Consider the following 14,921-nt stretch of genomic DNA (forward strand, 5'->3'; position numbering starts at 1 on the left):
CTAGTCAAATATCGTTAATAGCCCTTTGAGTTGCTTAGCATGCTACAATGTTTAGATCGCTCCAACAGTAGAATGCACATTTACATCAGATGAAAGGTTATTACTACCTATTTAAATGGCGAATTGAAAGATGGGATTTACGTGAAGCTACCGAAATATTTTACGAGACAAAACACATCATAATAAAGTTCTAAAATTGAATACCGCTATGTATACTATGCAGAACTTAAGCGATCGGGATGGTGGGTGTTTGCACACATCGGGTTCGTAAAAAGTGAAGCATATCTTAGCAATAATGATGACATTATATACTCGCCTCATAATTTATGTAGACATGACATGATTATACATAGTAGCGAAGTCTAAAGCATGTCCTAAAGTATTTCAGAACGTAGCCGTCAATCGGTATACGGGGAAATTAAAGCTGATCGCGGAGGAGATACTGATAACCAAAAATCATAAATACGGCGCACTTTTTTTCGGAAGGGAGCAATTTTTTGCTGGCGCCCCCAAAAGCAATTGAGCAACGCTAAAACAAAATACATTGCTTGATCAATGGGAGCCGAAAAAGCTGTTTACTTGAAATGTATTTTGAGGGATAGTGTCTCTGAACAGTTAAGCGAACTGATTGTTGTATATGACAATATGGAAGAATTGTCATTTGATAGGGTAAGGAAATCAATCGAAAATCCCCTATTTGTGCAGACAGTATAATATTTGCTATATGTTTCTGTACAATATATATCGCGCCCCGTTATCGTTACTTTCAAGACTGGGTTTTTCGTCTTATTTCTTCCCCGCTTATTAAATGGCATTTCTTCTATTTCTTCTATATAGTTACATTTAATTTCGTTATAGGGACTAAGACTTTTTACGTACGAAATAATGTTAAATTGCGATCCAGAAGTTTCGAAAATGATCTTTCGAGAATATTTAATCGCTAGCGACAGTGTGCAAAGGAAAAAAAATCATAGTATATTTATTAAACACGAAAGACGAATTGGAAGCCTATTCTTCATATACAAAATCATAGCTCGAAGGAGAACAAATAAGCAACGTGGCAAAAACGAGGTGATATTTTCCAAAATGTACATTTCGATCAAAACTATATCTATATCTATAGATCGTTCAAGCACAAATCCCATATAAAAACACAAAACAAAAACAAAAGAAAAGCGTTTCTATTGCTAACGTTTACGTCCCAATGGCAACACATAATGGGATTCATACCATTGCCGGAATGGCATGGCATCAATCACAACAATGGTGTTCTTTACCAAAGTTTTGGTTCGCACCAGCTCATTGTTGGATGCATTATAGACGACGCCAGCAATACGTGTCTTGCGGGCGATGCCTTCTGAAGACCAGGCAAAATTACCAGTTCCCAAACGCAAAGCTCGCAATTTAATATTCCCGCCACGGGTTCGAACTTTGTGTACGCGAGGAGCACCTAACTTTGTGTTGGCTGCTGGACGACCTAACTCGAATTTGCGCTTCTTACGCAATGGTTTGCGTTTACCACCAGTGGCTATGCGCTTATGAGCACTATCACGGCTAATACCCATTTTGAGTAAAAACACACAAGGGAGAATCGTATAGGATATCCGTACATCGAGATGCTTAGATCGATAATACCAGTGTATTTCTGACCATATAAAACGTTATATAGGGCAAACCTAATATACCTACAATTTTTAATGCTTATAACATATTAGATATGCCTTAACAACAAAAGCTTACTGAAAGATGATTAGGCGTATATATCGTAAGTACATTGAAAATCCACGCGATGTTCTGATTGTCGTTATCGCTGACCAAAAATGGGAGCAAACGACCGGTTCTTAAAACAGCCTGGTTACATAAACTAATTCACCAATCGGCGTATAATGTTATCGAAGAAATTGGTAATTATATCAAATGTTCATGGCATTAATAATATATTATTGATGTACCTTTTTTTAAGATCTGCTTACCAAGTGCCTCGATAATGCTTTAATTTGCAGTGCATGTAATTCGTGTGTCAATGAACACTCGCTGCAGTTGCAAGTATGCAAGTAGTATGTGTTGCCATATCCCTCGCCTGCGACTGGGATCAATACCATTTGTTGCATATATTGCTGAGAGGCATCCAAAGGTTGCTGCAGAGGTGACATCAAATCTCTGGCAGCCGAATTATTCCTTAATGCTGTTGCGATAGTATTACCAAAATTGCCTAAAACACTAGTCGTACTCGCGCAATTAGAGTCGCACGTTTTCACTATTTGCAAAGTAAGGCAAGGCTCCGATGATGTTTAAATGGAAATATTATGAAGTTCGCAAGAAAGCCGCATCTAAATACAGACAAGTAAATTTCATGTCAAACACAATAATAAATGTGAAGGAAAATGTTCACCATATCCCAAACAGGTCTACCTACCTCCTCTTCACGTTTTTTAACACCAACATTGGCAAACAACCAAAACCGACAATCATCGGCTTGTCGTTGCGTACAGTTGCAGCGTTCGTTCGACTTCGTAGAATCGGGCACTAAAGGGAGAAAAACCAAAGAAATCATAACCAAATTTAATTTCAACATGCATCGATACAAACAAGTCCCGATTTATAGTTCATACTTATTCTTCTTTATTTTTTTGTCGAGATTTATTTTAACTTTGTTTTTTCCTCAGCATGGAAAATTTCTCTTTTCTTCTGGAACTCTTATAGGGTACGTTTTTTTGGTAAAGGTTTTTTGGTATAGGCTGATGAATTCCGTTTTCTGTTTTTTTCTCTTTTTCTTCCGTTCATTTTGTATTACGGTGTCCACAATCGGCTTTTTATATATGAATAACTTTTCAAATTTTTTTACAAATTAAATTATTGATAATTTTTATTGTAGTTTTCGGCAAATGCACTAAAAACGAAGCAAAAGAATCGTACAGGCAGTAACGTTCCCCACAAACGTTTTATATGAAATGAATTTCTTTTTTTTTCTAGAACTCTTACGTTCGTCACAAAGATTTTATATGAAATAAATTTCTTCGAACACGGCCAACTACGATAATGTCAGATTGCAAAGCAAAGTTGTTTATAGCAAAAGACAGCATTGCAATGAGCAAATAGGTTTTGACAATAACGCGGAATTTCTATCTTTTTGCTTACTTGGAAGCCGAGTGACGGGCACACAAATACGCTTAAATCGATTTGAAATTTGATGCTAATCGTACATCACTCTTATATATTGTCTAAAGCCTCCTTCCGAGAGACGAAATGAATATGCACTCCTCTTTCGATAATATGTAAAAAAAAAAGTTTATTTTATTGCATTGCTATGCGGTGATGTCGTAAAATTGTAACAGATTGTGAAGACATTCATTACCCTTTCAAGGACTGGTTGTTTGCGCCTATTTTGCTTTGTTTACGTTTAATTCATAATTAATAATTAAATTAAACTCTTATAGGCAACGGGACAACCATGCGTGGTTTAAAATATCGCGATTGAATTATTGTTTGCGCTGCATTGGCCGAGTGAAGCTCCAATGACATTGGGCGATATGTCCACGTAAATATTTTGTGTATTACATATTGGAGTGCTATTTAATATGTATTTCTTCTAGAAAACTGCAACTGTCTGCTAACGAAATTGCGGTCAAGTTAAATCAATGTTAAGCACTAGCATCTAGTCCAATAATGGGTGGGCGATTGGTGGCAAAAATCAAAATTTGTTTATTTCGTTTATTTACAATTTCATATATTTCATGTGTTAACAAGGAGAGTCATCTGAGATTCAGGTAATCAGGTACGAAGAATCTCGTGCGCGTCTCTAGTTGCTATCCACCACGATGGTAGATAGTGCATTATTTTATCCGACCGTGAAGGACTTTAGATTCAGAAGTGACGTGGGCCAGGAGAATATTTTTCTGTGCAAACCCGAATAAGGAGAGATATCGGAAAGAGCGTTAATTTTTACATATATTTATATAAATTTGAAATCTTTTATTTAATTGTATGAAAAACAGCATTTATTTGCCCTTAAAATGACTCTATAAAAACAAATACGATGTTAGCTATTTTACGCTTGCATCGTTCTGGTTAAACCGTCTTCTGAAGTGCCAGGAGCATCACATTACCATTAAAGGAAATTAACAAAATAGTTATTAAGCAGTTTCTCTTGAAATTGCTTGCATAAAGGAAAATTCCCATTTATTAATTACACATAGAAAGACCGGTACTCGCAGCTGCACCCTACATATTCCGAAGAGCGAAGATGCTAATCGAAATGAAAATCTGCTCCATTTATGTGAACACAGATGTTAACGCGACCGAACATTGTTTTAACTACGCGCAAGCCATCTATTTCTCGTTGATAATGTACAGTCATCAACCAATAAGGAACCTGCCGTACTTTAACAATACTTAAGAAATTAAAGCAAGTGTCAAAACCGGTAACAATCGGTCTTTAGTGCGAAGTTTTTCTTTGGTTTTGCCCCGCTAAATATTATACAATCTGCAATTTGCAGCTATGATAGGCGACTGAACTTTATAAGATGTAGATCGATTGCCGTGCAAGAGTCGCAAGCGTGAGTAACGTCAAGGTGGTCTAAATTTAGAAAACTGAATTTACTTGTCAAAGATTTTATTATTTTTCAATTGCTTCCGTTATAGCAAACCATAAACCATTGACCGAAGCATGAGATGTATATACATATTTTGGTAAGGGTTTGCAGGGCTCAGAAGGAAGGAAGCTTCAGGAACCCCACAAAGTATATAAACTCTAGATCAGCATCAAATTCTAAATCGATTTGAGCATATCCGTCTACTTGCGTGCGTAATGTCTCTTGGAAACATTCCCCTGGTCGCAAAAATGAAGCTAATGTTAATAAATTTGGCAGACAAAAATTTTTATTTTGAAATTAGGAATAATCAGCATTTCCGAAATGGAAAAAAGTTCGTTGGCTGCTTTTTATATAACTTTAGGCAAAATATGAAAGTTTCGCAAAGAAAAGAAGGAGGGCGCAAGTGGCACCATTGTGTTTGTTGCAAGAAAACGAACTGCCGATTATTTAGCATGTCTATTGTCGGAAAACTATTATCTATTCACGGCGACCGTTGGCCAGGGCAACGCCTAACTGCTTTGGAAGATTTCAGAGCAGGAGGAATGAAGGTGCTAATTGCGACTTCGGTAGCGACTCCTAATCTTTATACCAATAATATACTCGTTGCAAAGCAAAAACCAATTTAATTGGTCACACTTGCGAATACTGTCAAGGACGTTATTACTTTAAGCATGATCTGCCAGAAGTGCGTGGCTAATATAACAACAACAAGTACGTACAACTATATGTATATGGCGGCGTAAGTATTTGTTGTTATAAGCCGCTAATTTTTTGTGACTTATGTGACCGATTATGTAGAAATGTCTACAATCGATTGTTCTAGAATTGTATGCGAAAAGAATTGGAAACTAACGGTCAAAATCGAAATAATATGAAATAAACTAATAATTAGATGAAATGATCACCAGCTATAAAGATTTTGCTTTTTTTTCTTTTGGTTTTATTGCAATCATGTTTATCAAATGATGATCTGGGACAATTACCGGAAGGATTACGTAATAAAGAAATTCACTAGGAGAATGCTTGCCACAGACGATATAAAGAGAGACAAACTGACCAAGGGCATGTTGCAAACAAGTTGCAAGTAATTGTAATTTACTTCCTTATGAGCTTTTAAGCAAAAGTTTGGTTTACTTTTAGCAAATATTCGACAAATTTTGAAAACATACAAATATAAAATATTATTATTCTCGACTCGTTCAATTCTGTTTTCCGAGAAATACAATTCGATAAGATATTCTTAAATTCATAGTTTCGAAACGACTTGTAATTTTACTTTCCATCCGCCAAACTAGCCGAAGGCGAGGAATCTCGACTAGCGATGGTCAATGGTCGTGGGTTCGAATCTCAAGTGCGGTAGAGTTTTTAATAAAAGCCGATAGCCTATTAAACCATAAATTAGGCTTTGCCTGAACCTACATGATCTAAATTCCCTACATTCAATTTGCTAAGGATTATTTTCAATTCAGTGAGAAGTGCCATATAAAGACATATTTTTCATTAGAGTCCTTATATGGGCTGGGATTCAAAAAATAGACTCATACGATCCAAATTCTGCAAGGTCAATTTTTATATAAAATTATTTTTATGAAAGAACTTCATCATCAAAAAGCATTGCACATTAGGCCGTTTTATTAAAAAGGATTTACTTTCCATGGGAAAGGTTATATGGTAAAGGGTTCGGAATATTGCGCCGTTCGATTAAAACCTTTCACTCCAATTAAGAATATGGGAATAGATTACTCAATGGCTTTTATCGAGCAATAAAAATTAAAGTACTAATGTAAGGAGTGCTCGAATGAATGATCCGATCTGAACCATTCCCAATTGCGGGCGTCTTTGAGCCGTAATACGTCAGTGCACCATATTTCAGCAAAATATCTCGAAAATTACTGTAGTTTGAACAGTAGAATACATGGCCAGATATCAGACGGAAAGGACCGATGGATCAGACTTCTGGAACCGAACTGAATCACCTGTCCGTACAAACCTAACATACAAACTTGACATAACCTAACATACCCTTTGCCAAAAGTGGTGAAGGCTGCAATGAGAAGCACTTTAATATATTTTTAACTTAAATTTTATTATTTATGTGCATACAAGAGTTTTGTTTTAAATAAATTTATTGAAATAATTCTAAGTCGTTGTCTGTGCAAGATATTAGATTAAAAATATAATAATAATTAATTAAAGAAAAAAAAAATAATAATTTATTTTCAATTTATAATTGTTAAGGGATTATATTTATATTTATATATATACATATATACATGAATATATATATATATATATATATTTATATATACTATACTTATAAATATATATGTACGTATATACTAACATATATTTACATTAATTTATTACTACATTAACTAAAATAAAATATGTGTATTGTTGTCGTTGTTGTTGTTGCTGTTCATTTTGTTGTTGTTGTTGTTGAAAATAACTTGTTTTTTTTCATTTTTTTTTTTCATTTATTTTAAGGGTAATAATAATAAAAAGATAAAATTATTTAAATATACAATGGAAAGAAATTAAAAAGACATAAAAATGACTAAACGTGATTTGAGGTTTTGTTGCATTATATTCCTTGTGACATACAAAGTAATTGTAAATTTTGTGAACATCTCCCTAATATGCAATGAATACAAATGCATCTATTATTGTCTAAACTATTTAGTGAGATATGAGGGAGAAAAAGTTTAAAATAAATATTTCGAGACTTTAAAGCTATCATATTCATATGTGTTTCCATTAATTATTCGTCGCACATTTATAGCCGTATTCGTTGATATAGATAGTAAGTGATTTTAGGAGAGAGTTTATAATGTGTCATTAATAGCAGGTCAAGGGTGACTCTATCAGACTATTAATCCTTGTTAGTTATAATCATAAAAGTTGAAAATAAACAAATTTTAATTCTTTTTCTCAGTATCAGTTTGTCAGCTTCGTGTCAAATTACGTTTCAAGTTAAAACATGCAGAGAGAGTCATAAGAGTAGCGTACGCTATTCACTCTTAGATTAAAAGAAGGTCTGAGAAATCATTTGTGACGGAAGAATATTATACAGGCCTTTAGACGAATATAAACTGAAAGCATTGCATTAGAGTTCCAATACATTTTATTCCACTTTACGGCAGGGTTTACAAACGAATCAAGTCCTACAGTAGCCAAGAAAGCATTACCTTCCCGTTCATAGTAAATCTCGATCTAACATAAACATTTATGTGGGAAAACAATAAGAATTCTAGAGTCGGACAAGGCTCAAGACTCTTAGATACCCTACACCACTTCATCTAATACAATCATTCATTCATCTTCTTAATAATACACCAAAAATTTTACATTACTTTTATGTATAACGAATAAGAAGACGAAAGTCTTCATGTGGAAGGATACTCAAACGTGGTCTGAATTTAGAAAACTTAATTAGGCCATGTCACCATAGAAGGGCTTACGTTCATAAGACTGTCCGTACGTCGACAGTCTAAAAACTATTTCTGTGTGATTCAAGTTCCCTATGATTAATTTGTTAAGGACAATTTTTTCATTCAATTCGACCTTTTTGCCATATAAGGGCATATTTTTCATTGTTACAATCCAAAAAAAAATTGACCTGCCTAGTCCAAATTCGGTAAGATTATTTTTATATCAAAATATTTTGATGAACGAATTTTCAACAAGAAGACGTTTTTGCGGTTATATGACAAAAAAATACCCCATATGGTACAAAGTTTCGAAACCAATTTAGAATTTCGAAGCACTTTTATTTATAATTATTTATATTGTCGAAAATTTTTTGAAAATATCAATTTGTTCCCATATAACGATTTTTCAAAATAAATCGGGAGTGGACGAACCAAACCGAATCATTTTCTGTAGCATTCGTCCTTGGGCCAAAACATACCAGTATATCAAGTTTAATTAAAATTTCTCGAAAATTGCGACTTTTAAGTTGAACCCAAAGAAACAATACGAACAGGCGGGCAGGCAAGCGTTCAACATTTGTACTGAATCGAACAAAAAGTGACTCCGAATCGAGTCTTGTAGTATACTAAAGGGTGAGTCTATATCAACAAACCAGACAGACATACAGTCAGGGAAGCTTATATTGATTCTGAATCGATTAGCATAGTAAAAGATGGGTCTATCTCAGGTACTTCCGAACAAAGTTAATATATCCCTTGCTTAAAGTGATGTAGGGTATAAAGAGACTCTCTTTTCACCAAAATCTTTAATGTTTCGCATAAATGTTTGTTAGATCAATATATCCTATGAGCTAGAACTTTATACTTTCTTGCCTATTATGGGCGGATATCGTCAGTTGACATGTATTCTTAAACTGACATGTATTAGGTTTAAGTTATCTACCTTAATTTTTATTTTTTATAGTAGCAAGCATTCCAATAACAACCGGACAGATAGATAAACAGATATGGCAAAATCGATAGGGTTAGTATCTTTTACGGGACGAGATGAGATGTTTAATCTAAATTTTGGATATTTTTAAACGGAAACACAGACTTAATGGACTTCAATTTATTCGTAATAGTGAGTTCACTTTGGATAACTAACTTTATTGCAAAGCACGTTTCTTAGCCCAAATTTTTAATTGATCTTAAGCTATTCATGAAATTTCCCTCATATTCTCGGACGCGGACGCGATATATCATTTCACGTGAATTTATTTCAGAATTTTTCATAGCATTTATGGCAACATATGCACAATTCCACAGCAATCGTTATGATAATTGTGTTTTCTATTCAATTGTAGGCGAATATATATATATATATATATATATATATATATGTATACACCTTAAAGAAAACTTATTGATTGGTTTTATGGGTTGAGAATGACTAATTTAACTAATTTTCAATTTTGCTTTAGATTATCTTAATAAAGTTTTCTAATGTTTGGGATCCTTATTGTAATCGACATAAACTCGTACCACTTCGCCGGAATATTTACGTTGTGAGGGCATGAAATAAAAGTCCGGAGTATCAGCGCCACCATTCGATACCAAACGTGGATCTTCCATAGATCTGTCACGATAATAGCGCCGCTCATCGTTGCCCGTCGAAATCCTTTGAGCGCTACGATCACGTCGATCTTGGGTATAAAACCCGGATGGTTGCATATTCGCATTCTGATGCTGCTGGCGAGGTAAAGAATACGCTCGGTCCGCATATGTCATGCGTTGCGTATTCGCGGCAGTTTGATTCGGTTCCGTACGCTCATAACGATCCTGATGATTGCTACGATCTCGATTATTAGCATTTTCATGGGCATTATTTCGTTGCGGGCGATAATTTAATTGTGTGGTAGCACTGGTGGCATTGGTGCGTGCATAATTTCCATTTCCATTGGAATTTTCAAAATATAATTGTGACTTGTTTGTCGGCGAATGTGACATTTGTAACGTGGTTTGCTGACTATGACTCGATGAACGTTGACGTTGGGATTTTTCTTTACTTGTCGAAGTTGCATTAGCAGATGCACTTTTCTCCTCAGTTTCACCATACGGATCGAAAGCATAATTTGTATTCGATGTGAATTCTTTCCAAGGTGAATTCTGGATTAGATTTTCCTATAAAAAATATGAAAAAAAAAAAAAAACATTTCATATTGAAGATGAATTGATATTTGCTTCCTGTTTAAATCCTTGACCAGTCAGCATTTCTAAAGCTTTTCATTAAAAACATTTATACAAGAGAAAATTCGAAACATATCAAATCGATTGCAATCATGGCAGATATTTTTATATACGCATAATGAAATTTTAAAATTTTCAACGCAATGTCAGTCACACATAGAATTTATGCTATTTTGCCTTATAAGGTATTTTTAGTCAAATGCTTACCAATATTTCTTTAGTGATATATTTATGAAGGACTCTTTCATGATTATGAGATGTAAATTAAGCCTGCACCACCTTTATATGAGAGAACATGTAGTTTTTATAGTTCTACTTAAAAGTTTTCATTGCATCATAAGTTACGTACAGTTAGTAGAAGTAGTAGTGCAACTTGCTAAGCATAAACATATTACGCAAACTGTAGTGTACATAAAATCACATATTCGTGAGGTTCTCGCGAGCGCGTTTCAATTTTCTGCCTGAATCTTTGCAATTATGGCAAGTCCAGTAAAAGAGGATGGACATATTACACACATGTGAAGGCGAAGGCATATTCCGACGATAGTGAACGATTTTTTTTTTTTTTGGAAGTGTAAAAAAGCATATATATATCAAGAATGAAATTTAGAGAAATCCAAGTTTTCTATTTCACCGATTTGAGGTAAAGAAGGTAATACTGTTTATTTTTTAACATGAAACTTCAATAGTTCATAGGCACTCTGAGTCAGAGTTTCTTAAACGAAGCTTGCGCTGTTTGATGCGTAGTGCCAAATACATTGTTAATATTTCGCTCGATCTCTGTAGGAACTCACCGTACAGAATAGGGTGAATTTTCGGACGTTTCGTTTTCAACAAAGTTATTCCTTAACAACAAAGTTATTGGTTACGAGATGTGAAACTCTCAAAGAAAAATACCATTTGTGGCATAGGGTATATTGTTTGTTCGGACGGTTGTCACACCCAGAAGCACTTGAGGTAGATTTGCCTCATCATAATCGATTCGGATTCGGCTTCTAATCGATTCAGAATGACTTTCTGCATCAATTTAATATCGTCTGCCGTCCATTGGTTGCTGTCCATTTGGTTGCCGGCCTATAGGCCGCAATTTTCGAGGTATTTTGATAAAATTTTATGCACAGGCGTGTTTTAGCCCAAAGGCGAGAGCTATCGAAGAGGTTAAGTTTATGCAATACACATAACGACTTTCGATAGACCCACGTTTCACTATTCAGAAAGTGATTGTAAATTGGTTTAAGTGCGTCAGTACGTCTATCCGTCTTGTGTTGCTGTTTTGAAAGCACAAGCCACAATTTTTGAGAGATTTTGATGATGAAATTTGGTACACCGAAGTGTTTTGGTCCAAGGGCGGGCGCTACTGAAAATGGTTCGTATCGAAGTATCTTTTCGACCACTTCGCTTATACCGCCTTATTCTGAGATATCGTTATATGAATAACTGTAGGGTGGTGTAAGTTATTTACTTGTGAAACCTGTTCCACTTTAGGCTTTTTATTTGTTTATACTATTTTAACAACATATTTTTTTTGTTTATTTTCTGATAATGATTTTTTTCGTTCTCATGTTCAACTAAGTGTACACTTGTCGACTGAAAGGATCTCACATACAGATAAGATTCATAAATCTTGCATAGGTCAAGTGGTGGTGGTCTTAATGTGAAGAATAATTGTCGGTCTGTTCTTGTACAACCTTTATGTTCGCGGAATTTTTCTTATTAATTACATTGTTTTATTAGTAATAGTGACGTCGTATTAGCGAATGAATGAAAATTAATTGCGCAAAATAGCATAAAACAAATGCTGACTGATTTTAAGATCAACAAAGGAAAAAACATTCACGTTTAAAAAAGGAAACCCTACACGGGCGACGTCTTATTAAAAATTGATAACATTTTTAAATAAAACAATCCGCGTAGGCTTAAAAGAAGATAAAGACAAAGCAAAAAAATTATATAGTGAAACGGAGAAGATGAAAAGGCACAGAAATAGAGAGAGAAATAGAGAGAGAGAAAGAGAGAGAGAGAGAGAGAGAGAGAGAGATGATGCAAGGTATTGGTTAATATTTTGCCATACATTCAGTGCATACGTACGTGAATTATTAGTGAGATTTTATAGTAGTCACGTTAGAAGGAAAAAGTGAACTATTTTCGTTCTTTTAATCTATTTATTTACCGATGTAACAACAAATGAACATTTACTCAATGATTAATTTTTTTTTTCCTTTTTTTTTGATTAGCTTCCGCTGTGTTTCTTGAAAAGGGTTTAATTTTTTTCCGGTTTTTTCTTTCTGTTTTTTTTTTTTTTTGTTTTTAATTAGTTAATTTTATGACGGTTGTTGGAAAGGAAGTCGGTGTGAAGTTAACACATTTGGATTGGATCGTATAAAAAAGTATTTGTTTATAGATCACTAGAGGGTTGGTAGTAGCGCTGTTGTTGCCTTTGTTGATATATCCGCCATTCATCGGGTATTACGTAAATCAGCTTTAAAAAGTTTTTGAATAATATTAATAATGATGCCGAAGATTAATTAAGGTTTTATGTGCGATTTTTTTTTTTTTTTGTAAAAAAAATGTTTGCCAAGGTTGTATAAAGTTCAAAAGATACAATAACCTTGTATCCAGCGTGTGATTATTCCTAATAATTACCTTATTGGATCTATTCTTTTTAGATGTCTTACAGATGGTGAAAATTGCTTGAACCAATGCTATGAAGACGAGAGCAGCAATTAAGCCCAAGACAATGTATAGCCGTACTTCGGATAATTCAAAAAATGAAAGCTTTGTTTCCTCCGACATTTTGATCGGTTTATCTAAAATGAAAGAAATGATTTTAAAATATCTTCTTACGAATTAAGTTGTGATCTTACATTCCAAGGCTTCAAAGTCTAAGTATTGTGGTTCGACATTTAAAGATCCTATTTTCCCGGTAGCAATTTGGTCGAGTAGAGCATTTTTAATAAGATCACCATTTTCCAACATTTTCTCCTGCTGCTCATCCTTAACAATATTGGTATTGAGATCATAACCTTTTTCGTAGTCGTTTTTATCGAACAACGTATGCAATTTGGCAATCATTGTAGTCCCGTCTCTGCAACAATAAAACGTGTTTTTAGATAAGCTATTTCTAATTTAAAGGAAATCCTGATTCATTGAAAACCTTTTTTCAATAACAGAATGTTGCCCAGCAGCTGTTATACGTGGTGTGTAGCAATCTACGAAGTTTCGATAGAACTTGATAGAATTATTCATCTATTCTCTCAAGCTATTTTGCCCCAAGAAGTTTACGTACGGTACTAGTTGGCTTAATGGAGAAAGAAATAATCATTTCCTACATTGTCGTTCTGTAAGGATAACCTTACTACACTGATAATCACCACCAAGACCATACAACAATCCTGTATGTTGTATGACACTTGAAGCCCAGCGCTAGTGAAAAATATTCTTTTACATTAATCACATACCACGCTAAAGACATACGTTTTTATTTGTTTTTGTATTTTGATATGACCCTTCAGTCGTGGCATGTTCCCCCTACATGTTTCGGAAAGAAGTAACAAAGTTATTTATGCCTTGAGAGGCGAAGCACTCTTTGTGGGTGCAATCAAATATGTTCTACTGCATTGAGATTTGAACCCGTGAATAATGATTTCACAGTCGCGTTGCGTATTTACTCGGCTACTATGGGTGTAATTAGTTTTTAACATTTTTGTTGCATAATTTTTTCTTACTTTTCAAAGTCGACAATTTCCGTTTTATAATAGCCGGCAATATTGTTGAGTACACCGTTGAAAGAGTCGGAAATAGTGGCTGCCAAATTATTAAACTCTACCGTGCCTGGTTCAGGAGCTGCAAACGACTCTGCCAAATTCATAAGTTTAACGGCTACTGAATAAACCAAACGATTTGGTGCCGGCGTAGTTGGTGCGTTTATTATATTTTCAAGTTCTATTAAGAAACGTAAGAAAAAATATTCATTTAAAATCTTTCTGACCTTTATTTTCATTGTTATACCCCACACCATTAATGAGACAAAGGTACATTAAGTTTCTGCGGATGCAACACTCAGAAGGACTTGACATAGACTCAACTTTTATTATACCCATCGATTCAAAACCATTTTCTGAATCGTTTTAAGCTTATCTTCATCTTGTGTCCTTGTGTTGAACCCACGGCTCAAAATTTTTCAGATATTTTGATGAAATTTGGTACACTGACATGCTTTGGCCCAAGAACGGTCACTATTGAAGATGGCTCCGAGCAGTCCATTGTTTCGACAACTTCCCATATAAGAACTTCTTTTGAAAGGTCATTATATTGAAGAATATTACAATTTTCAAAACTTTTCGACAAAACTCGCTGAGCAGTGGTACTTCGACTTTCTAAATTGGAATGAAAAATTTAGTTCGACGGGTCTATTGTTTGAACCTGTTCCTACCTTAATTGAATCTTTATATGGTGAAAAGGTATAATTTTCAATATTTGATGGTGAAAATTGCTTCATAATAGTAAATTAATAAAGAAGTCAACATTATCGGATTTGGTCCACGTAGTTCTATCTTCTGGATACCACAGCACATAAGGATACTCAGGAAATGTAAATGGCAAGTGTATATGGCAAAACGGCCCAACTGTTAATGTTTTATGATCAACATTTTTTTGAGATTATAATTTG

The 14,921-nt window shown here is 34.4% G+C and overlaps 2 protein-coding genes across 5 annotated transcripts in view; both read right to left on the reverse strand.

The window, feature by feature from the left end:
- Positions 1 to 1,187: 1,187 nt before the first annotated feature.
- Positions 1,188 to 1,579, reverse strand: LOC119635969 (40S ribosomal protein S8-like). Its single transcript, XM_038031023.1, has one exon. The coding sequence runs from the start codon at positions 1,563 to 1,565 to the stop codon at positions 1,188 to 1,190; it is 378 nt and encodes a 125-aa protein (XP_037886951.1). The 5' UTR covers positions 1,566 to 1,579.
- A 6,145-nt stretch (positions 1,580 to 7,724) lies between these two features.
- LOC119635593 overlaps positions 7,725 to 14,921 on the reverse strand; it is a 35,992-nt gene continuing 28,795 nt past the window's right edge. For 2 of the 4 annotated variants that reach the window (XM_038030464.1, XM_038030463.1), the window contains exons 9-12: positions 13,978 to 14,194; positions 13,117 to 13,337; positions 12,896 to 13,059; positions 7,725 to 10,186 (exon numbers count right to left, since the gene is read on the reverse strand). In XM_038030464.1, the coding sequence (XP_037886392.1) occupies positions 9,506 to 10,186; positions 12,896 to 13,059; positions 13,117 to 13,337; positions 13,978 to 14,194 (1,283 nt within the window). In that variant the 3' untranslated portion in view covers positions 7,725 to 9,505. Of the gene's footprint in view, positions 10,187 to 12,340; positions 12,732 to 12,895; positions 13,060 to 13,116; positions 13,338 to 13,977; positions 14,195 to 14,921 lie in introns of all 4 variants that reach the window. The other 2 variants (XR_005247083.1, XR_005247084.1) reach the window with 2 other exon arrangements.

The sequence above is a fragment of the Glossina fuscipes genome, unplaced genomic scaffold, assembly GCF_014805625.2.
Source record: "Glossina fuscipes isolate IAEA_lab_2018 unplaced genomic scaffold, Yale_Gfus_2 27, whole genome shotgun sequence".
NCBI lineage: Eukaryota > Metazoa > Arthropoda > Insecta > Diptera > Glossinidae > Glossina > Glossina fuscipes.

Bases quoted from the DNA above. Each gene is read 5' to 3' on its own strand.
- LOC119635969 (XM_038031023.1), bottom strand. From the start codon at position 1,565: ATGGGTATTAGCCGTGATAGTGCTCATAAGCGCATAGCCACTGGTGGT.